The sequence below is a fragment of the Squalius cephalus genome, assembly GCF_949319135.1.
Source record: "Squalius cephalus genome assembly, chromosome: 15".
In the NCBI taxonomy this organism is placed as follows: Eukaryota; Metazoa; Chordata; class Actinopteri; order Cypriniformes; family Leuciscidae; genus Squalius; species Squalius cephalus.
In genome coordinates, this window is record NC_137136.1 from 4,484,442 (window position 1) to 4,508,425 (window position 23,984).

The 23,984-nt window shown below is 41.6% G+C and overlaps 2 protein-coding genes across 7 annotated transcripts; both read left to right on the forward strand.

Annotated features, from left to right (window-relative positions):
- Positions 1-484: 484 nt before the first annotated feature.
- LOC307172982 (protein lifeguard 1-like) lies at positions 485-10,886 on the forward strand. 3 transcript variants are annotated; one of them, XM_079895762.1, is made up of 7 exons: positions 485-625; positions 4,141-4,444; positions 4,542-4,651; positions 9,214-9,414; positions 9,501-9,629; positions 9,948-10,091; positions 10,445-10,886. In XM_079895762.1, the coding sequence occupies exons 2-7, from the start codon at positions 4,156-4,158 to the stop codon at positions 10,592-10,594; spliced, it is 1,023 nt and encodes a 340-aa protein (XP_079751888.1). In that variant the 5' UTR covers positions 485-625; positions 4,141-4,155; the 3' UTR covers positions 10,595-10,886. The 3 variants fall into 3 exon arrangements, with proteins under 3 accessions (XP_079751888.1, XP_079751889.1, XP_079751890.1); XM_079895763.1 differs by lacking the exon at positions 485-625 and adding an exon at positions 1,018-1,064; XM_079895764.1 differs by lacking the exon at positions 485-625 and adding an exon at positions 3,962-4,005.
- Positions 574-23,973, forward strand: LOC307172981 (protein lifeguard 1-like). 4 transcript variants are annotated; one of them, XM_079895758.1, is made up of 7 exons: positions 574-625; positions 18,969-19,293; positions 19,388-19,500; positions 21,569-21,769; positions 21,856-21,984; positions 23,120-23,263; positions 23,532-23,973. In XM_079895758.1, the coding sequence occupies exons 2-7, from the start codon at positions 18,984-18,986 to the stop codon at positions 23,679-23,681; spliced, it is 1,047 nt and encodes a 348-aa protein (XP_079751884.1). In that variant the 5' UTR covers positions 574-625; positions 18,969-18,983; the 3' UTR covers positions 23,682-23,973. The 4 variants fall into 4 exon arrangements, with proteins under 4 accessions (XP_079751884.1, XP_079751885.1, XP_079751886.1 ...); XM_079895759.1 differs by lacking the exon at positions 574-625 and adding an exon at positions 18,308-18,478; XM_079895760.1 differs by lacking the exon at positions 574-625 and adding an exon at positions 18,316-18,897.
- Positions 23,974-23,984: the final 11 nt, after the last annotated feature.

The window sequence follows — 23,984 nt, forward strand, 5'->3', positions numbered from 1 at the left end:
CAAATATGGGACGACTCCTGTCCATCATGTGCACAATAGCTTAACCAGACATCTGCAACTTTTACACCATCCAGACTGCACTCTTGTCCCTGACAGCTGCTGAAAAAGGTATGAATCCGTATTGACTGCTAAATTCTGCGTTATGTTCTGCAATGTGTACTTCCGAGGGTTAAAGTCATCGGTTCATTTCTTGATTGCCGTTTTGACAGTGTCCACCTGGACATTTTAGTCATATTGGCTAATTCTACTTAATTATTGCCCTGTTTTGATTTGTTTTCCTTGAAAATGTATTTATTTTTTATTTTATCATCGTTATTTTGTTTTAAGGAGATACAAATTGTGCTTATCAACCTTGAATGACATGGTAATGAAATTATATCACATTATTTTGACAGTAAAATTTTGGGCGGTTTTTTCTTGAAGTGGGCGGGTTTTGGGCTGGAAATGACCGTCCCAATCTGGCAGCACTACTAACGGGAAGCGCGTTCACGAGAGTCGTGCTTTGTTCGTGTTTACTGAAGAGAACTGATTTTTTTTTTTTTTACGACGAATCTTCAAGTTTAATTGATTAGGTGTGTTAATTAAGTTCGAAAACCCAACTCTACTCTACATCGCGCAGCTTCATGTAAGTTCAGATACTCTTCATCACTGAAGTGAAAAAAGTTTGTCATGTTGCGCAATTTTACACAGATGTGTCTCTTTTGTTCTCTTACATTGTTATTTTGTTTCTGTAACCATTTGTATATTCATATTGAATATTGGGATCCCATCCTAATATTAGCGTTATTATTTCTCAACGCTCTGTTACGGCGTCTTACCAGAGATTTTTTTTCATAGTTTTACACCACTTTTTTTGACGTTGTTTTTTGACGTTGTTATAAGAGAAGTAAATGCCGATCTTGAGGCCTGGAAAGGCATAGAAATGATTAAGACATTAAAAGTGAATGTACATTTGTTATAGTAAATGTATTTAGTCGTTATGCTGTATGTAGCCTATGTTTGTGAATTATTTTCTAGATGGGCTACTGCAAGATTTTCATTCAGTGAACACTGGAGTGCTGATGGTCAGGCTGGGAAAATTAAAAAATCAACATTATTTTTATATAAATTATATATGTATTTTATTATTTGTAGGCCTATTGTATTTTGTTTATATATATATATATATATATATATATATATATATATATATATATATATATATATATATATAGAATATTGGGATCGTAATTAGCGTTATTATTTCTCAACGCTCTGTTACGGCGTCTTACCAGAGATTTTTTTCATAGATATGCCGTAGACGTTAGGGAAGTGAGTAACAGTCTAGTCATTTTATGAAAAAAGGTTGAACAAATTGCAACATAAGCAAACTCAACTAATTTTGTATCCTCAATATGTCCTGAGTAAGGAAAAAAAAAGCCCCGAAGAATCTCATTAGCGTAACGTTTCGAAAAAGACCCAATAGCCTATTCATTATTTTTCTTACGTGAATAGGGTAAAAATTTTAACCTTTAGATATCACCATGAAAATTACTGAGTTGATTACTTACATCAAGACAAACAAAACATGGACAAACGGTGCATAATCTAATTACGTTAGCAACATGTCTAAACATTGGTATAGCCAGGTGAAAATGTCTTGTTGAATGCATACCTGTCAACACCCCCGTTTTACGGGAGTTTCCCGTATTTCACACCCATCTCCCGCCCCCTCCCCCCTCCCCCCTCCCCTCAACCCTCCCGTTTTGTTATTTCTCCCGTGAAACTCCAGTTATTCGTATGGCCCAAACGTCGTTATATGAATAATCACATCAATATATTATTCCAAAGTTGTCCAGTTGCCAGATCTTGTATGAAACCCATCCTACTCGTAGGCTATACTCGCGCAATCAACACATCATACAAATTTCAACCCATTTGTGAGCTCAACCTGGCAACCTACAACCCAGTTGTGCCGTCGATATCTGCGCAGGTAGTAGACGCGGGAAGTTGAATAAGCGTTACTGGTAGAAATGGGAAAAGTCTCAGATACGTAAATATTTAACGCAATTAACGCAGCATCCGTTTTTTTCTGTCATCCTTTGGCTGCATGGCGTTACATTATATGATGCGCTTTTATTCTTGCTAATGCTTTTAAACCATGATTCAAGCCATATCTTAGGCTACTTATTTTATAAAACTTTAAAAGCAGAAAGCGCATCACTCAGGGAATACATTTGACATCGCACGCAGCCTGGCCTTGACGGAAATAAATATCCTACGCCAAAAGTAGGCTACTAGAGAAAAAGTCTCAGCTGTGCTCAGATTTGTAAACCGTACAGTTGCTTTGGTTTTTCAATCCACACCCGTTTCGCCCCGTGGCTCAAAAGGGACACAACAAAAATAGGGACACACGAGAAAACCAAAATAGAATGCAAAAATTATTAACAAAATAGAACTATACAGAAAAAAAAACCTACAATGGTAACAGTGAACAAATTCATAATTCGTGCACGCTTTCGCAATCGTTGTTTTGTAAATCGTTCTTTCGCAATAGTTGTTTGTAATATTCAGTTCCTGTGGAAAATTGTGAAATACTGTTCCAATAGGTGAAGTTACACAACAGTAGACTATGCTGATTGATGACATAACAATATTTGGATGGTAACAGTGGTACAGTTACCATCCAACAGTGGTAACAGTGGTGAACAATGGTAACAGTGAACAAATTCATAATCCGTGCACGCTTTCGCAATCGTTGTTTTGTTAATCGTTCTTTCGCAATATAGTTGTTTGTAGGCTATATAGAGTATATAGAGGCAGGAAGAAGTCCTTTAAACCAGCCTTTTGCAATTTGTTCAAGGTTGACCCCCATTTTGGCTTAAAATGACTGGACTAAAGTGCCGAAATCCAGAACTGTTCGTGTGCAACAAACGGTTCTCGATTGGCATGTTTTTTGAATAATTAAGATTTTTAAAAATACTGGAAACAAAAAATTGTCATGAACATCTACTCAGTGTTATTTTAGTATCGTTGACATATACAGTAGTGGCCAAAAGTGATGTCCGGCCTAGGAAAATTGACATCTTCACCCTTTATTAAAATATTATTAAAGATATTGTAAGTATATTGAATAGTTGTGCTTGGGAGTCAATCATTGTATCTGTGATAACGCAATGAAACATGCCAAATTGTGCCGACATCATTTTAGGTCAGACTGCCATACAAAGAAACTAGGAACACGTGCAAAAACAGGACAGAACCAATTAAATATTAATAAATTATATTGTAGTCAATGTTTGCTTTTTCCTGAGATGTTTTTTTTTTTTTAATATGCATTTTTGTTTGCATAGTAAAATATAAACCTGTAGCTGTAGTTTGCTATTTTGTCAAATAATTTTGTCCGATTAATACCTTAATCAAGTTTAGTTTTTTGCTCTTCCCTCATATTTAAAATATTGTCCTCTTATTTTGATGGTTTAATCAAACTTGTAGGGTCATTAAAAACAAATCTCCCCTCCAGACATCATTTGGCCATTACTGTAAAATATAGTTTTTGTTAATATTTTTTAATTAGTTTAATTGATAGGTGTGTTGATTAAGTTCGAAAACCTAAAGTGTGTAATTATATTTCGCAATTTTACTCTGATTTGTCTCTTTTGTTCTCTTACATTGTTATTTTGTTACTGTAACCATTTGTATATTCATATTGAATATTGGGATCCCATCATAATATTAGCGTTATTATTTCTCAACGCTCTGTTACGGCGTCTTACCAGAGATTTTTTTTTCATAGTTTTACACCACTTTTTTTGATGTTATTTTTTGTCGTTATTTTTTGTCGTTGTTATAAGGGAAGTAAATGCCGATCTTGAGGCCTGGAAAGGCATAGAAATGATTAAGACATTAAAAGTGAATGTACATTTGTTATAGTAAATGTATTTAGTCGTTATGCTGTATGTATGTTTGTGAATTATTTTCTAGCTACTGCAAGATGTTCATTCAGTGAACACTGGAGTGCTGATGGTCAGGCTGGGAAAATTGAAAAATTAACATTATTTTTATATAAATTATATATGTATTTTATTTGTATTGTATTTTGTTTGTTTATATATACTGTATATATATATATATTTATTTATTTATTTATTTATTTTACAGTTCTGAGATCCAGTCATGGCACAAAACAAAAATGGATACACTCGCTTTGACAACCCCCCACATGTCACCAGCATGGTTCAGCCTGCCCCGCCAGGCTTTATGATGCCTCCCCCTTCTTATGAGGCCGCTGTTCAAGGAGTGAATCCTGGAGTACCTGTTACTGGATGTGCTGGACCCCCGTATGCACCACCAACTGCTTTTGGGAATCCCATGTACGGACAGAGAGGGTCTGGATATCCACAGCAACCGTATCCTCAAGTAGGACCTTACGCCAAAGGTCCGTACAAACAACCACTTCCGTATGGTAAGAGATTCAACCTCACATATGGGAATTTTAATACATGCTCTTTGTTAATAAACTCTCAACTAAGCTAGTTATCCTTTTTGTTTTGTGAAATAAGTGGCAATGGGTAATCCAGTGAAAAGCGGCCCACCTCCAGACTATGAAAAGGACCAGTTCGGAGGCTTTGGACTCGATAATAAAGTCATCAGAAGGATGTTCATTCGAAAGGTAAACACTGATACGGAGCAATCCTTCATGACAGCACCAATAAAAAGATTCAACGCACTCAAAACAAGATTCAAGTTCAACGGAAAGCATACTGTATACAGTATCATGTTCTCATGTGTTCCCTTTCAGTCGGGTAACGTTCGACTTAGTCGATCGCACCGACTGATGGGATCACGCCAGGGAGCCAGATGTCTTCGATATAGTATACAAATCAAGCCAAATGAGCTTTGGCAGGTGCGCAATCCATGCCCCACACTGCAGCGCGGGTATAACCGGGAAGTGGATGCACCCACCATTCATTCTTTTCGCTTCGGAGCCGATCGGTTGTTATGTCGATATCTCTGAAAGTGTACTTTAATAACAAGCCTGTGTGTGTCGGCACTTCTATTGGAAGCTCTCCCAGTGCTGACGTTACAGCGTGTGGCAGCGGTGATCGCGAGCTTCTGAATCTCTTAACTGCTGTTCTCACAGCAACCTTTGTGTTTGTTGGCTGACGGTTGGTTTAAGGGCGAGGAAAGTGAGTGCCGCGGACATCCCTGTGTGCTCCAGCACTGGTGAAGGGCGTTATTCCAAGGAAGTAAACACGGGTGAGTTTTTCATCTTTCTTCTCCGGAAGAAGGATGTCTTTCCACCTGTGCGCTGCTGGATGTGGTCGTTCCCTAGCCCTCTGTGATGGTCACAATTTCTGTGTCGTGTGTTTGGGCGTACAACAGGCTGAGGCAGCTTTTGTGGATGGTGCATGTTTTCTGTGTGAAAATATGCCTATCTCGGTGTTCAGATATAGACTCTCATTCGCTCACGAATGTAGAGTCCCTGATTTTGCGCCACTCTCTGCGGGTGGTGTGAGTCAGGTGATCGCAGAGTTGTGTTTGAGGCTCCGCCCGGAGATTATTCCCCGTGGACTCATCACAACTCCTTCACATCGATACCTTTGGATTCTAGTGTTGAGCGCACTGATTCATCTGTAATGGGTGAATTAGACGTTCCATTGGAAATTCACCAGGGGGATAGGATGCCGACCACTATATTTGAGGGCGAGCTGTATACTGTCGGGGACGATACCCCCGTGCTGTCCCCCCTGGGTTGTACAGCATGGCCTGAGTCAGATCCACAGTCGTCAGCTATGCTGAAACGGGCCGCCGAGGCTGTCGGGCTTGAGTGGAATCCTCCTCCCGGGCCCGTTCAGTCTCGGCTGGATGATTGGTTTCTTGGAGCGGGTCGGGCTCTGCCCACCGCTCCAGTACCTTTCTTTCCCGAGATGCATGGGGAGTTAACCAGGTCATGGAAGGCACCCTTTACTGCCTTAAGTGACCAGGATGGCTCCTCCCCCCTCGCTACCCTTGAGTGCGGCGCGACGAGTGTTTATACGCCGATCCCTCCGGTGGAGCGGTCAGTTCTGGCACTAAAGCCTACGGAATGGCGACTCCACCCCCAGTCGTTTCAGCTGATCTGGGATCGTTTCGGGGCCGCACAGGTAGACTTGTTTGCCTCTTCAGAAACGACCCACTACCAGTTGATTTATTCACTAACCAAGGACTCTCTCGGTGTGGATGCACTGGCACACAGCTGGCCGATGGGTCTACGCAAGTATGGGCTTCCTGTGAGCCTAATTCCACAGTTACTGTGCAGAGTCAGGGAGGAAGAGGAGCAGGTCTTGTTGGTTTGCCCCTTATTGGCCCAACCGGACCTGGTTCTCCGAACTCATACTCCTCTCTTCAGCCCATCCCTGGCCCATCCCCCTGAGGGAGGACCTTCTCTCTCATGGGCAGGGCACCATTTGGCACCCACGTCCAGACCTGTGGAGACTCCAGGTCTGGTCCCTGGACGGGAAGTGGCGGTTCTGAGGGGTCTACCACAAGCTGTCGTAGACACTATCACCTCTGCTAGAGCCCCCTCCACGAGACTGGCTTATACATCGAGGTGGAACCTGTTCGTCGATTGGTGTTCTCACGGAGAAACCCCCCGAGTTTGTTCGGTCGGATCGGTGCTTTCTTTCCTGCAAGAGGGGTTGGAGTGAGGGCTGTCTCCCTCCTCCCTCAAACTATATGTTGCCTATATTGCTGCACATCACGATGCAGTTGGTGAGAAATCCCTGGGGAAGCACGATCTGATCGTCAGGTTCCTTAAGGGAGCAAGGAGGTTGAACCCTCCTCGCATCTCTTCCATACCCTCTTGGGACCTATCTCTGGTGTTAACAGCACTTCAGAGACCTCCCTTTGAGCCCCTGCGGACAGTGGAGTTAAAAATTCTGTCCCTCAAGACAGTTCTCTTGCTTGCACTGGCTTCTATCAAGAGGGTAGGGGACCTGCACGCTTTCTCGGTAGACGAATCGTGCCTGGAATTCGGGCCAGTTGACTCTCAGGTGACACTGAGACCTCGGCCCAGATATGTTCCGAAAGTTCCCACTACTCCCTTTCGAGATCAAGTGGTGAACTTGCAAGCGCTGCCCCTGGAGGAGGCAGACTCAACCCTAGCTTTGCACCTTACGGACTTATCTGGACAGAACGCAAAGCTTTAGAACCTCAGATCAGCTCTTCATCTGTTTCGGAGGCCTGCAGAAAGGGAAGGCAGTCTCTAAGCAAAGGCTGGCCCACTGGATAGTGGATGCCATCATCTTGGCGTACGATACCCAAGGTGTACCTTGTCCCCCAGGGTTGAATGCCCACTCCACCCGGAGTGTTGCTGCTTCCTGGGCGCTGGCGCAGGGTGCCTCGCTGGCAGATGTTTGTAGAGCATGTTTGTAGAGCATGATGTTTGTTGGGCGACACCTAATACGTTTGCTAGGTTTTATAGCTTACGTGTTGAGCCAGTAGCTTCTCAGGTGCTCTCTTCAAATAGAGGGCACCCTTGAGTCAAGCACGCTCATGTCGGCTTGCTACGTACCCCCCCCCCCTCCCCCCTTTGGGCCGATCGACTAAGCGAACGTTACCCGACTGAAAGGGAACGTCTCGGTTACCAATGTAACCCTCGTTCCCTGAAGGAGGGAACGGAGACTTAGTCCCCTTGCTACTATTACTGGACCACCGCTGACCGGGTTCCGCTCGGCTCCTCAACGAAAAAAAATGAATGGTGGGTGCATCCACTTCCCTGTTATACAGGGTGGGGCATGGATTGCGCACCTGCCAAAGCTCATTTGGCTTGATTTGTATACTATATCAAAGACATCTGGCTCTCTGGCATGATCCCATCAGTCGGTACGATCGACTAAGTCTCCGTTCCCTCCTTCAGGGGACGAGGGTTACATTGGTAACCGAGACGTTATGATTATTAAGTTAAGGGTTAGTTTACCCAAAAATGATCCCATAATTTACTCGCCCTCATGCCATCCTAGGTGTATATGACTTTCATCTTTCAGCCAAACACAATCAGAGTTATATTAAATAATATCCTGACTCTTCCAAGCTTTTTAATGGGAGTGAATGGTACCTGAGATTTTGAAGCCCAAAAAAGCTCATCCATCCATAATAAAAGTAATCCATACGACTCCAGGGGGATAATAACGGCCTTCTGAAGCGAAGCCATGCGTTTTTGTAAGAATAATATCCATATTTATAACTTTATGAACTGTAATCACTGGCTTCCGGTAACGGGAAGAGTGACCTCTGACCTAACCCAAGACGCATTGACGAATGCAGAAGCGCAGAGGACAGAGCAAAACAAAACACCGCTCACAAGTTAGAAGTCTAAAACAAGAACTTTTAAAGATAAATGTGGGAGGAGCTTAAGTTTGTTGCCCAGCCCTATTTGTTTGAACCGCGAGAAGCGTTTACTCTCACCTAAGCTTTACGCTACTCCTACATCCTAAATTATGCACTGGATATATTTATTAAATATATATTTACAAACTTTTATGTTAGATGCGATTAATATGTGTATTTATATATATATATATTCTTTTTTATTCAAGTAATGAAAAGTTTTTTTTACGTTTTAGTTAAAGGGATACTTCACCGATTAATATTAAGCTTTGTATCAGTAGAAATCCGGTAGTATTTTGGAATGACCGTGCTTCCCTCCCTCATGTCCCCCTGAGACGAGAGATTTCTGTATTGTGTGTCTGGAAAAAAAAACTCAGATGACACAAAAATCTTCATTTAGCGTCATCGGAGGTTTTTTTGGCCAGAGGCGAGAGACTACAGCCAGTAGGAGGAGCTCGTTCCGCATGTTTTCAACCCGCCCATAGGGGGATCTCACGATAAAACGCCGTCTTTTCAGATTCGAGTCAACTAGTAGCCTAGTTGTGTCATTTCTTCCGATACTGCCCTCTGTAACCGGTAGGCGTGGCTTGGGAGTGGCCTCGTAGGGCAGTGAAACAAGTGCATTCTGGGAGTTGTTGTCTTTCATCCACATGAGCCAAAAATACATTTTCTGGCTTTTCTCAGTCTAGAAGGCACCAACTTCTAAAATAATTTCACATTTCTAATACATAAATGACCCAATTTAAATACACATTCATCTTTCCAGCGGTGAAATATCCCTGTAACTATAGTAACTGTGCAATGAGACCCGCTTAAACCCAACAATGAATTTTGACGTTGTATTATTTGTGTACTTGTGTTCAGGTGTTCGCTGTTTTAAGTGTGCAGCTGGCAGTGACCTGTGGCTTCGTGGCCCTCTTCACTTTTGAGCCTCACGTCAAACTCTTTGTGACGAAGAACACGTGGACGTACTTGGTCGGCTATATAGTTTTCCTCGTGCCCTACTTCGTCATCCTCTGCTGCGGAGAGATTCGCCGGAAGCATCCCTGGAACCTCATTTCTTTGGTAAATCTTTGATGTAACAGATTCAACTGGAAAACATTTTAAATTCTCCTTTCATGCTCTGTACTGAATGACTTCCTGCATTTCAGTCTATCCTGACACTGGCGATGTCCTACATGGTCGGGGTGATATCCAGCTTCTACGATACCAAAATCGTGGTGATGGCTGTCGGCATTACGGTGCTGGTTTGCTTTATGGTGATCGTCTTCTCTCTACAGGTCAGCGCTCGCCTTTCCGTCTCAATAACCGGACACTTTCATATTTTTCAAATTATTTTGTCCGATTAATACCTTAATCAAGTTTAGTGTTTTGCTCTTCCCTCATATTTAAAATATTTTAAATATATAAAATATTGTCCTCATATTTTGATGGTTTAATCAGAATTGTAGGGTTATTAATCTCCCCTCCAGACATCACTTTTGGCCACTACTGTAAAATATAGTTTTTGAAAATAGTATTCTATTTTGGTCATCTCTAGTGTTAGTGCTGTCATTTACAAAAGCTGATTTTCATAAATATCTCCTGTCCAATCACAGACCAAGTTTGACTTCACTTCCTGTTACGGGGTGCTGTTCGTGTGCTTCATCGTCCTGTTCTTCTTTGGGATCCTGTGCATCTTCCTGTACAGCAGGATTCTGGAACTCATCTATGCGTCGCTGGGTGCGCTGATCTTCACCTGTGTAAGTGCTCCATTTATTTAACTAATAATGATAAATTCAGTCATAAAAATGTACAATTAAAATAAAACACGAAAAACATGAAATAATTTGATTTGTTTTCCTGCATGTCGTGACTATTATATCAGAAAACTATGAACATGCAAATATTAAGTTAAATTATTAAAATAGAGGTGTTTTCTGGGCCCTGGAGGTGTTTTGACATGTCAAATACTAACCAAATTAAACTACTGTATAACTAAATATTAAATCTCAGGGTCCAAAGAGTTTGGGAATCCCTGCTGTAGATAACATGCTTCATTTCGACTCGTATCATACAAGAAAATAAATGAAATAATGTCCCGATTGTATTGCAGTTCTTGGCCGTGGACACACAGCTGCTTCTGGGGAACAAGAAATTATCCCTGAGTCCCGAGGAATATATCTTCGCTTCCCTCAATCTGTATTTGGACATCGTCCAAATCTTTGTATACATTCTGCGAATCTTTGGAAGAAGCAGTAGTTAAAATTCCACCATTGGAGATCATCATCACTACAGTGTGGGGTTTTCTTCCATGCTTAAATGCTTTCTTGTGTCCCAGTTTGATATGCAGACACAACTATGATAATACTATTTGTACTTCCTGAAATGTATAACAATGTCTAGTCTCTGTGATCAGTGTTATGAATATAATCATTAGCAAATACACTGATTCATTTTCCCCTCTGCTGTTCTTATGTTTATGTTATCACTTCTAGCTATTTTTATGCATTCCATTTTACTTTTAAGAAGGGAATAAAGACGTTTTTAGGAACAAATTCATTGTTTTGGACATTTTCTCATTTCTCATCTCTACAGTTACATTCCGGTTCCATTGATTACATCATAGTAGCATTCTGATTCTTGTGCTTTTCTCAAAGACAGAAGTAAAATCATTTGTGTTTGATCTAGTGGAGAGTAAAATGGATGAGGCAAAAAACGGTTCATTGCGGATGGACGTTGAGGAACTGTGTCATGACATGGATCGTTTGGATAGTGAAGGAAATGCTGAGCAGAACAGATTTACATCACCCGATGGTCTTCGCTCGATGGTGTTTTAAGCCCCCAATGGCTCCTTAGAGGCAGCTAACCCTACCCTCAACCTTAAACCTACCCATCCCCTCGCTGCCTGGAAGGTGCTGTTGGGGGCATAAAACACCAAAGACCATGGTCTGATCAGTCATACCGGTAGTAAAGGAGCCATAGTATTTAATATTGATGAAGAAATGTAAGATAACTTTGTTTGGTTGTGCAGCCAGAGCTGATATAGTGCAGATTAGGATTATTATCATTACATAAAACAAACAATTAAAATCATTTCTGTTCATTGAAATAAATTAAGATATAAATATTAGTTGGAAAAACCAAATTGTTGCCTAGGCAATAAACTGAAATAAGTCGAAGCACTAAAATTATAAACTGTAAATAAATAAAAACTAAAATAACATGAAAACTAAAAATATAAAAATCAAAGCTGATTCAAAATATGAATAAAACTGCATGAATACTTGAATAGATCATGAAGCCACACTGTAAATATATAGTGCATATCATGAAGCCTCCTTTATAAATTCACATATTTTTAATCTCTCCTACACCCAGTCCAGACTTTGAGTTCATTCATTCGCTATTTTTACTGTAAAGACTGAATTTTATTGTGACTTATCAAAGTCTCTTTTAGTGCTGTATATAAAGTGTTTGCTGTAATTCAGGCAGGAGATTGAATCTTGAGTGGAACGCCACAGTGGATGAGAGCAGATTCAGTGATGAGCTTTTGAAAAGAGCCCAGAAGACATCCTCACCCGTCAATCTTCTGCACACACTGTCAGCTGTCAATCATGAGGAGCTGCCCAGCTGCTCCGTCACACACCACACGCTCAGAGGTGTGCAACCTTCATTTCCCACCAGGGTTACTATTCAAAAACATGTCCGTTACTTCAACTGAAATCAAATCATTGTAACACTTTACAATAAGGTCTCATTTGTTAATGTATTAACTAACAATTTAAAAACTTACTTTTGACTTGCTTACAACTTTTGATCTTAAAAAAAGTACTAGTAAGTGTTGAAAGGATTAACATTAACTAAGATTAATAAATGCTGTAGAACTAATGTAGTTAACTAATGAAACCTTATTTTAAGTGTTACCAATAAAATATGCATTAAAACATTTATTTCTGTCCTTCAGGTCGATCGCTGCAAACCAAATTTCTGTGTGAGCATCTTGAACGGGAGCTTGTGCAGGGCCCGATTCAAGGTTCGCAGGTCCAAGATTGGCCATAACCCACCACCTTTCTTGGGTACAATGAAGTAAGGGCTGTAGAGCCCTGTCTTCATATCGGCTGGAGGAACCGGCTCGATCACGTCCTTCGCCAGAAGGACATCGATCTCTGCCCACAAGACAGGGGCATTGCAACTCCGCACAGAGGTGAAGTGGATGCCCCTGAACTTGGGAGGGCGCCGGGCGAACTGAATTGCATAATTGAGTCTGATGGTACGGATGAGCCAGCGAGACGGGCTGGGAAGTGCTAGCCAGGCTCCCAGACACCGTGCAAGCAGGACCAACGGGACACGTACCCGGGGTGGGGCAGCGAGGTGGAACACAGGGACTCGGCTCAGGAGGCACTGAGGTGGCCCGAAGCGGAGTCTGAGTGTGTTGTGGCACTCTTACCTGTTTCCAGGGTGGGGCAGTGGGTGCATGGGAAGGCTTGGTGGCTTCCCCGAGCCGCACGTTGCTGCCCGCTGGCGATGGAAGAGGGAGATAGGAGTGGCAAGGCATGGGAGTGTTGCTCACTGAAATCCGCACCCTCTTGTGACCCAGAGATGGAAGAAATTGCTCTTTTATTGAAAATGTGGGTACCGCGAAACAAACAAAACGAAACAAAAGATTCTCCACCCTGTCCTCCTCCGGGGGAGGGAGAGGTGTGGACACTATCTCCCGAAGAGCAACTTCCATCACTGGGTCGCCCGTCTCAGGGCCGCTTGCCGCCGCATTTAGCGGGGCCTGGACGGGCTGGGCTCTCCTCTTGCGACCGGCCAACTGCTGCCCGGGTGGAGGCTGCTGCTGCTTAGGCTGAGCAGGGGCGAAGGCGGCCGCAGAGGGGCGCCCTCAGCGATGAGCAGACGGAGGCGCCGCCGCCGACTGGGTGAAGGCAGCAGCTGGTCGTCGGGGCAGGATGTGCTTAATCGTCTCCGTCTGCTTCTGTGCTGCGGAAAACTGCTGGGCAAAGTTTTCCACAGCATCGCCGAAGAGGCCGGCCTGGCAGAGGCGTTGAGGAACCGCACTTTGTCAGGCTCACGCATGTCTGCCAGGTTCAGCCACAGGTGTTGATCCTGGACCACTAACGTAGACATTGCCCAACCCATGGAGAGTGCAGTGACGCCCGGTGGTCGAGGTCCATCGCTGTACGCAGTTCCTGCATAACCCCTGGGTCGGAACTACCCTCGTGCAATTCCTTTAGCGCCTTGGCCTGGTAGACCTGCAGGAGCGCCATGGCATGCAGGGCGGAGGCAGCTTCTCCACATGCTGAGTAAGCCTTGTCCGCGAGAGTGGACGAGAATTTACACACCCGGGAGGGGAGGCATGGATTTCCCCGCCAGGAGGTAGCGGTCTTGGGACACAGCTGCATCACCACAGACTGCTCCACCGGGGGGGATCCCCACGTAACCCTTCGCCGCTCCGCCGTCGAGGGTAGTGAGGGGGGAAGAGGCACCAGAACGGTTTTGGGCAGAAAAAGGTGCCGTCCATGCTCTGGTAACCTCTTCATGCACTTCCGGAAAGAAGGGCACTGGGGCGGGGCGCTAAGAACCAGCTGAGGCCCGGGAAAGCATAGCCATGAGCTCTGGGTCTGATTCGGACAACGCTGGTACACCCGAGGGAGGCAGCGCAGCCAAGTCTTCATCCCCAGAGGACATTAGCTCACCCTCCGATGCAGCGATCGACATTTGATCATCTGGTGGAGCTCCAAAAGAAACGACTGGGACCGCTCTCTTGGGGGCTCTGCGGGTGGCGTTACAGAGGAGTGAGGGACCCGAGGAGACTGGCTCGGCGGGTTACCTCTCACTGTGATCCTCAGGTCACCAAGGCTATTAACCGAAGTTAAAGTTCTGCTCAGCAGAAGCAGCGCTAGATCGGGGAATAAGCGAAGGGGCTCCACCCCTTTCGAGGTAACGGAGTCTCCACTGTAACGCTGCGATGGTCATGTCAAACACTGGCCGCATCCAGAAACACACGATCTGAATGACATCTTGAAAAAGACGCAGACAGATCGTGTTAGCTCTTATCGCATACCAATGGGTATTGGCTCGTTAGTTTCACTCGAAGTAGATAGGCTCTTGCAAGCGATCCCCATTCGTCAGAATCACTTCTGACTCACGTCATAGTGAGCTGACAAAGGGGAACTAGATGACTTTTGAGCTCAAATAATAATAATAATAATAATAATAAATAATAAAACTTTGTGCCATTTATTAGTGATGGCAAAATGATGCTTCCTGAACCACTGAGACCTCACAGCCCATTGCTTCAGCCAAAGGTTCATTACTTGAAGCTTCATTCAGCATTGCTCACTAGTGACACCTTGCTACTGTGCAAAGAAATAGCAGACAAATTAATTCATTCTGAACCAGTGTCCCCCCCCCCCACCCCCGCAATAATAAAAAGACCTGAGGAGACATTTGTCCAATACCTGTGTATAATATAAAATATGTATCTTTCTCTGTCTGAATTTACTTGTGATGAGACAACTGTCACACACACAGTTAATTAATTAGTCAGAAATTGTTTGGATAGTGACAATTTGAACAACAAAAGTGACACTGTGTTGAGTGCAGTACTTATGTTGGAGGGAGTGTAATAAAGTAAACTGCAACAGAATAGTCTGGAAGGAAGGATTACAATAGATTTTTATTGAGAAACAGAATTATTTCAAGTGTGTTGGGGTTTAGACGATTCCTCTTCTCGGACAAAAACTCTCCAGCCTTGGAAAAAATCCTTTCACAAGGAACAGAGGATGCAGGGGAACATAAAAATGCCAGTGCCAGCTGGTATAAATGAGGATACTGATGCTTCTGTTGAGGCCCAGACAGGGGAGGATTTCCTCTTTCTTGCTGGCTCCATTACCGGGAAAAAGGAAGAGGTCACTCTCTAGTGACCACTAGTTCCTTTGCCACCATGTTTGCGACTGACGTGAATCAGGTACTCAAAATGGCGGCAGACAAGTTTTAGAAGTGAGTGACGTCAGTGAGGAGACGTTGGTGACATCATCTGATATTCATGTATATAGTAGGGGAAAAGCAGTAGTTGAGTGAAAAAGTATGTACGAATCCTTAGTATTCATAAAATAGTAGGCGAGAATTACCTGGGTGATGTTCTCGTGAGATTCGGACGTACGTATACTTAAAGTGCGTTCGAATATGCCTTCTTACATACTATATAGTAGGAGAAAACAGTACGTGAAAGGAGTATGTTCGAAACATCATATCATAAAAGAGTAGGCGAGAAGTTCCTGGATGACCTACAGCTTCCACCCAGATTTTCGAGTGCTCGTCCGATGGATACTTTTCTATCCCAGGAGGCCACGCGAGAGGATACGTCATAATCGAATATTCACAAGGAAAAGAGGATGCAGGGGAACATAAAAATGCCAGTGCCAGCTGATATAAATGAGGATACTGATGCTTCTGTTGAGCCCAGACAGGGGAGGATTTCCTCTTTCTAGCTGGCTCCATTACCGGGAAAAAGAAAGAGGTCACAAAAAGCAAACAAATCCAAAAGGGCAATCCAAATCAAAAAGCAGTCCAGTCCAGATCCAAAAATCCAAAGCAATCCAAATAATCTTATCTAATTAATATAACAAGACTATAATATAGCTAGGCCTACTATAATTAATAATAACGATATGCTATAACTATTCTAACCTGATAATGTAATAATATACAGCCCTAACACATATATGACACAATGACAATGATAGGTATCTAACTCTCTGACACTACTACAAATGCTTCTACTACTCCTGACAACACCCACAAGGTGCCGCGAGTTTCGAACCCCCTTTTTCCGGAAGCTACACTCAGACCGAACCGATGACGTATCCACACAAACCGAGGCCTCGCCTGCGTTCGAAACCGCATACTTCCAGAGCCCGTCTACGGAGAGCCTGGCCACTCCCTATTAAGTCCTATTGTCCCGAATTTTGGTTGTAGTTCCACCAGAGTTCCACTGGGGGCGATCGCCCATGAGTGCAAAATGAATGGGAGTCTATGGGGCTAGACGGCTAAATTTGTCTCTTTCACTCGATTGCCGTTGAGAAATCTCAGATTTGATTGTAGGTTTTGCAAGTTCAACATGGGTTATAGGTCGAAAGTTGAATGAACAAGTACTTATGTCCTTTCAATTTCTTACAGGTTGAGTTGTTGTTGCCCATAACACACTAGCATTCTGCTAATGAACGCTGATTGGTCAGTGAAGGACTGATTGCGACCAGAGATACCACTTGATGGCATCGTGTGTGTGTGTGTGTGTGTGTGTGTGTGTATTTTCGGCATGGTCTTTTAAAACAACAAAACAAAAACTCTTCTAGCACGTGTATTTACCTGTGTCAGCTGTGTTGTGTGTTTGCCTGTGTCAGCTGTGTTGTCGATGCCTCGAGAGAAAAGAAAGTGCAGAGCGCGAAAGCACCAAAGTGACTGAAGGATTGCCGTAAAGCAGTATCTCTGGTCGTACGATGTGTGTGACGTCATTGACACTTTAAAAGACTTTTTAAAGCAAATAAGTGACTCTAAAAAATCTAACACCAATGTGTAATTTCTTTGCATCTCCTTTCAAATACAACATTCAAATTACTAGACAAAAAATTATATCCTGAGAAAAGTGGATTTTGAGGGGTATAGCGCCATAGACCTCCATTCATTCTGCACTCGTCCTGTGAGCGCCCTCATATGGAACCAGAGTGGAAATGACAGACAGAAGTCCTTCACAGTGACCAGAGGGATTTTAAGCCATTTCTCTTCCAGAACAGTCTCAGAAAAAAAGGTTCAAAAGCTGTCACTGTGGCCGTACCTTTTAGACATAGTCCCTCAAAGGTACATATTGGTACCAAAAGTGTGCATATTAGTACCTAAGTTGTACATATTAGAACCCTTTTGAAGGGTACTGTCCCAGTGACAGCTTTTGTACCTTTTTTTCTGAGAGAATGTGTGATGATGGTGGAGGAAAACATTTTCTGACTCGCTCCTCCAAAACACCTCATTAATGTTCAGATCTGGTGACTGTGCAGACCATGATGTTCAACTTCCCTTTCATCTTCATCAAACCCTTCTGTCTCCAGTCTTGCTGTGTGTATTATCATGCTGATACACGGTTTGAACATCCGGTGTTCATGATCCTCCAGAATGGTTCGGTAGTCCTCAGCAGTGACGTGTCCATCAAACACAGTCAGGATTGTCATGATATTGCAGCTCAAACCATCACTGATCCACCCGTGCTTCACTCTGGGCAGCAACAGTCCGGGTGTTCAGACTCTTTAGGGTTTCTCCACACTGTAACTCACACAGATATGGGAAAGATACTGAAGGTGTTCATCAGAGAACGATATGTGTTTCACATTGTGAACACTCACACTCACTCCAGATCTGATGAAGGACCTGCGCCTGGACACGACGACAACACAGTCCTGAAGTGTCAACTAGTCTCTCTATATATCTATATCTATATCATATATATATATATATATATATATATATATATATGTGTGTGTGTGTGTGTGTGTGTGTGTGTGTGTGTGTGTGTGTGTGTGTGAAAACAGGTAAACAGTTTACAAGACAGATTTATCAAGACCTTCATATAACATAAGGAAGTAATCTGTAGATACACCCTCTTACGTAAATTACCTAAAGCTGCATAGGCCTACTGTGTTACAGATTATATCAATACAAATGCCTTTTCCATGTACTGAAGGACTAAATACACAATAAAACAGAAGAATGTGCAGCAACATGTGGTTAACACTGACACCTGCTGGATGCTATGTCAAATTACTATCAGTGCAACATCCTTTACCCTTAAAAATCAACATTATGTATTTTATCTAGAGAGTTTTTTGTATTAAAATCACTTAGATGATAAAAAAAATAGATATACCCATGCATAATATTAAAATATAAAATACAATGTAAACACTGATGCAGCTTCAGTTGTGTCCCGCTAGGCGGCGCGCTGCACTGGACTCTTATCTAAGGAAGCGCGTTCACTAGAGTCGCGGTTTGTTCGTGTTTACTGAAGAGAACTGACTTTTTACGACGAATCTTTAAGTTTAATTGATTAGGTGTGTTAATTAAGTTCGAAAACCCAACTCTACTGCAGCTTTATGTAAGTTCAGATACTCTTCATCACTGAAATGAAAACGAAAGTGTGTCATGTTACGCAATTGTACACAGATTTGTCTCTTTTGTTCTCTTACATTGTTATTTTGTTACTGTAACCATTTGTATATTCATACTGAATATTGGGATCGTAATATTAGCGTTATTATTTCTCAACGCTCTGTTACGGCGTCTTACCAGAGATTTGTTTTCATAGTTTTACACCACTTTTTTTATGTTGTTTTTTGACATTGTTATAGGGAAGTAATTGCCGATCTTGATGCCTGGAAAGGCATAGAAATGATTAAGACATTAAAGTGAACGTACATTTGTTATAGTAAATATATTTTGTCGTTATGCTGTATGTATGTTTGTGAATTATTTTCATTCAGTGAACACTGGAGTGTTGATGGTCAGGCTTGATAGGTACATACATACATTACACACACACAGTATATTTATTTATTTATTTATTTATTTATTTATTTATTTTACAGTTCTGAGATCCAGTCATGGCACAAAACAAAGATGGATATACTCGCTTTGACAACCCCCCACATGTCACCAGCATGGTTCAGCCTGCCCCGCCAGGCTTTATGATGCCTCCCCCTTCTTATGATGCCGGTGTTCAAGGAGTGGACCCTGGAGTACCTGTTACTGGATTTGCTGGACCCCCGTATGCACCACCAACTGCTTTTGGGAATCCCATGTACGGACAGGGAGGGTCTGGATATCCACAGCAACCATATCCTCAAGTAGGACCTTACGCCACAGGTCCGTACAGTACTGGACCCGGACCGTACGAACAACCACTTCCGTATGGTAAGAGATTCAACCTCACATATGGGAATTTTAATACATGCTCTTTGTTAATAAACTCTCAACTAAGTTAGTTATCTTTTTTGTTTTGTGAAAGAAGCAGCAATGGGTGATCCAGTTCAAAACGGCCCACCTCCAGACTATGAAAAGGACGAGTTTGAAAGCTTTGGACTCGATAATAAAGTCATCAGAAGGATGTTCATTCGAAAGGTAAACACTGATACGGAGCAATCCTTCATGACAGCACCAATGAAAAGTCACAACACACTCAAAACAAGATTCAAGTTCAGCGGAAAGCATACTGTATTCAGCATCATGTTCTCATGTGTTATGATTATTAAATGGTTAGTTTACCCAAAAATGAAAATTATCCCATAATTTACTCGCCCTCATGCCGTCCTAGGTGTATATGACTTTCATATCTTTCAGCCGAACACAAGAGTTACATTATATAAAATCCTGGCTCTTCAAAGCTTTATAATGGGAGTGAATGGTACCTGAGATTTTGAAGCCCAAAAAAGCTCATCCATCCATAATAAAAGTAATCCAAACGACTCCAGAGGGATAATAACGGCCTTCTGAAGCGAAGCCATGCGTTTTTGTATGAAAAATATCCATATTTTTAACTTTATAAACTTTAATCACTGGCTTCCAGTAACGGGAAGAGTGACCTTTGACCTGACGCAAGACGCGTTGACGTATGCAGAAGCACAGAGGACAGAGCAAAACAAAACACCGCTCACGAGTTAGAAGTCTAAAACGAGAACTTTTAAAGAGAATTGTGGGAGGAGCTTAAGTTTGTTGCCCAGCCCTATTTGTTTGAACCGCGAGAAGCGTTTATTCTCACCTAAGCTTACACTACTCCTACATCCTACGTCAAGCGCCGGGTATATTTTTTGAATATGTATTTACAAACTTTTATGTTAGATGCGATTAATCGCGATTAATTGATTTGACAGCACTAATATGTGTGTGTGTATATATATATATATATATATATATATATATATATATATATAGATAGCTAGATAGATAGATTTCTTTTTTATTCAAGTAATGAAAATGTTTTTTTACGTTTTAGTTTTAGTTAAAGGGATACATTACAAGTGCACAGGTCATGTGAGTGATTCCTTCAGAGTGAACACGGTGAATCTGACTGCAGTAGATGTGAAAGATATTAATAAAAATGATGTTTATTCAGCCAGCGCACATACCTGTATTTACATCCTGTTTTCGCTCAAAGTCCATAGTAATCGATTGTCGAGTTCACGCGCGTGATCATAGGTACTAAACCAATGCGCGTGAACTCGACAATCGATTACTATGGACTTCGACCGAAAACAGGATGTAAATACAGGTATGTGCGCTGGCTGAAATAACATCATTTTTATTCATATCTTTCACATCTACTGCAGTCAGATTCACCGTGTTCACTCTGAAGGAATCACTCACATGACCTGTGCACTTGTAATGACACATCAAGGATGTTAAGAGGCTAAAAGCAGGTTTAAAACTTGCCCCATTGAAGTCAACAGGGTGCAAATTTTAAAAAGAGGATAACACGGTGTAGGCAACACCGATTTTTGTCGTTGTTCTCTGTACTGACAGCACTCCAAATGTACAAAAAATGACCTCAATGTTAAAATTGACCGGAGTTCTCCTTTAACCGATTAGCATTAAGCTTTGTATCAGTAGAAACCCGGTAGTATTTTGGAATGACCGTGCTTCCCTCCCTCATGTCCCCCTGAGACGAGAGATTTCTGTATTGTGTGTCTGGAAAAAACCTCAGATGACACAAAAATCTTCATTTAGCGTCAATGAGGCTTTTTTGTCCAGAGGTGAGAGACTACAGCCAGTAGGAGGAGCTCGTTCCGCATCATGTCTTCAACCCGCCCATAGGGGGATCTCACGATAAAACGCCGTCTTTTCGGTTTCAAGTCGACTAGTAGCCTAGTTGTGTCATTTCTTCCGATACTGCCCTCTGTAACCGGGAGGCGTGGCTTGGGAGTGGCCTCGTAGGGCAGCGAAACAAGTGCGTTCTGGGAGTTGTTGTCTTTCATCCACATGAGCCAAAAATACATTTTCTGGCTTTTCTCAGTCTAGAAGGCACCAACTTCTAAAATAATTTCACATTTCTAATACATAAATGACCCAATTTAAATACACATTCATCTTTCCAGCGGTGAAATATCCCTGTAACTATAGTAACTGTGCAATGAGACCCGCTTAAACCCAACAATGAATTTTGACGTTGTATTATTTGTGTACTTGTGTTCAGGTGTTCGCTGTTTTAAGTGTGCAGCTGGCAGTGACCTGTGGCTTCGTGGCCCTCTTCACTTTTGAGCCTCACGTCAAACTGTTTGTGATGAAGAACACGTGGACATACTGGGTCGGCTATATAGTTTTCCTCGTGCCCTACTTCGTCATCCTCTGCTGCGGAGAGTTTCGCCGGAAGCATCCCTGGAACCTCATTTCTTTGGTAAATCTTTGATGAAACAGATTTAAATGGAAAACATTTTAAATTCTCCTTTCATGCTCTGTACTGAATGACTTCCTGCATTTCAGTCTATCCTGACACTGGCGATGTCCTACATGGTCGGGGTGATATCCAGCTTCTACGATACCAAAATCGTGGTGATGGCTGTCGGCATTACGGTGCTGGTTTGCTTTACGGTGATCGTCTTCTCTCTACAGGTCAGCGCTCGCCTTTCCGTCTCAATAACCGGACACTTTCATGTACTGTGATCAGGGTTTGAAATCCAGAACTGGTCATGTGCAACAAACGGTTCTCGATTGCCATGTTTTTTGAATGATTGCAAGATTTTTTAGTTTAGATTGAATGATTGCAAGATTGTCATGAACATCTACTCAGTGTTATTTTAGTATCGTTGACATATACAGTAGTGGCCAAAAGTGATGTCCGGCCTAGGAAAATTGACATCTTCACCCTTTATTAAAATATTATTAAAGATATTGTAAGCATATTGAATAGTTGTGCTTGGGAGTCAATCGTTGTATTTTTGATAACGCAATGAAACATGTGCCGACATCATTTTAGGCCAGACTGCCATACAAAGAAACTAGGAACACGTGCAAAAACAGGACAGAACCAATGAAAAACTGATTATATTGTAGTCAATGTTTGCTTTTTCCTGAGATGTTTTTGTTTTTATATGCATTTTTGTTTGCATAGTAAAATATAAACTTGTAGCTGTAGTTTGCTATTTTTTCCAAATAATTTTGTCCGATAAATACCTTAATCAAGTTTAGTGTTTTGCTCTTCCATCATATTTAAAATATATAAAATATTGTCCTCATATTTTGATGGTTTAATTAAACTTGTAGGGTCATTAAAAACAAATCTCCCCTCCAGACATCACTTTTGGCCATTACTGTAAAATATAGATTTTGTTAATATTTTTTAATTAAATTAAATTTGTATATTTTCTGTTAATAATTTTAGCACATAACTGAAGTTTTACTCATTTTGTTTTCTTTTTTAAAATATGCCTTTATAGTTTTTATTCATTTTTATTTATTAGTACTTCAAGTTTAACTAAATAAAAATGTAAATGTTGCTTTGAATTCTAGCTAAAGTAAAATTACTTTAAAACTAAAAAAACAATTTTTTATTTCAGTTAATGTGTATTTTATTTCAAGTACCTTTTTTCATGGTTTTAGCTTTAGCTATCGATAATAACCCTGTGTCTGCTTTCCTGCGTGTGTACTGAACAATGTACGAAAATAGTATTCTATTTTGGTCATCTCTAGTGTTAGTGCTGTCATTTACAAAAGCTTATTTTTATAAATATCTCCTGTCCAATCACAGACCAAGTTTGACTTCACTTCCTGTTACGGGGTGCTGTTCGTGTGCTTCATCGTCCTGTTCTTCTTTGGGATCCTGTGCATCTTCCTGTACAGCAGGATTCTGGAACTCATCTATGCGTCGCTGGGTGCGCTGCTCTTCACCTGTGTAAGTGCTCCATTTCTTTAGCTAATGACAATTCAATCATAAAAATGTACAAAAAAAAACAAACAAAAAAACGCGCAAAATATGAAATAATTTGATTTATCTGCATGTTGTGACCATTATATCAGAGAACTGTGAACATGCAAATATTAAGTTAAATGATTAAAATAGAGGTGTTTTCTGGGCCCTGGAGGTGTTTTGACATGTCAAATACTTAAAAATATATATCATACAAGAAAATAAATGAAATAATGTCCCGATTGTATTGCAGTTCTTGGCCGTGGACACACAGCTGCTTCTGGGGAACAAGAAATTATCCCTGAGTCCCGAGGAATATATCTTCGCTTCCCTCAATCTGTATTTGGACATCATCCAAATCTTTTTATACCTTTTGCGAATCTTTGGAAGAAGCAGTAGTTAAAATTCCACCATTGGAGATCATCATCACTACAGTGTGGGGTTTTCTTCCATGCTTAAATGCTTTCTTGTGTCCCAGTTTGATTTGCAGACACAACTATGATTAAACTATTTGTACTTCCTGAAATGTATAACAATGTCTAGTCTCTGTGATCAGTGTTATGAATATAATCATTAGCAAATACACTGATTCATTTTCCCCTCTGCTGTTCTTATGTTTATGTTATCACTTCTAGCTATTTTTATGCATTCCATTTTACTTTTAAGAAGGGAATAAAGATGTTTTTAGGAACAAATTCATTGTTTT

Excerpts from the sequence above, each read along its gene's own strand:
- LOC307172982 (XM_079895762.1), top strand. The coding sequence starts at position 4,156 with ATGGCACAAAACAAAAATGGATACACTCGCTTTGACAACCCCCCACAT. Across the intron at positions 4,652-9,213 it reads GAAGGATGTTCATTCGAAAG|GTGTTCGCTGTTTTAAGTGT; the intron begins GTAAACACTGAT and ends ACTTGTGTTCAG. Across the intron at positions 9,630-9,947 it reads TGATCGTCTTCTCTCTACAG|ACCAAGTTTGACTTCACTTC; the intron begins GTCAGCGCTCGC and ends GTCCAATCACAG.
- LOC307172981 (XM_079895758.1), top strand. The coding sequence starts at position 18,984 with ATGGCACAAAACAAAGATGGATATACTCGCTTTGACAACCCCCCACAT. Across the intron at positions 19,294-19,387 it reads CGAACAACCACTTCCGTATG|AAGCAGCAATGGGTGATCCA; the intron begins GTAAGAGATTCA and ends GTTTTGTGAAAG. Across the intron at positions 21,770-21,855 it reads CCTGGAACCTCATTTCTTTG|TCTATCCTGACACTGGCGAT; the intron begins GTAAATCTTTGA and ends CCTGCATTTCAG.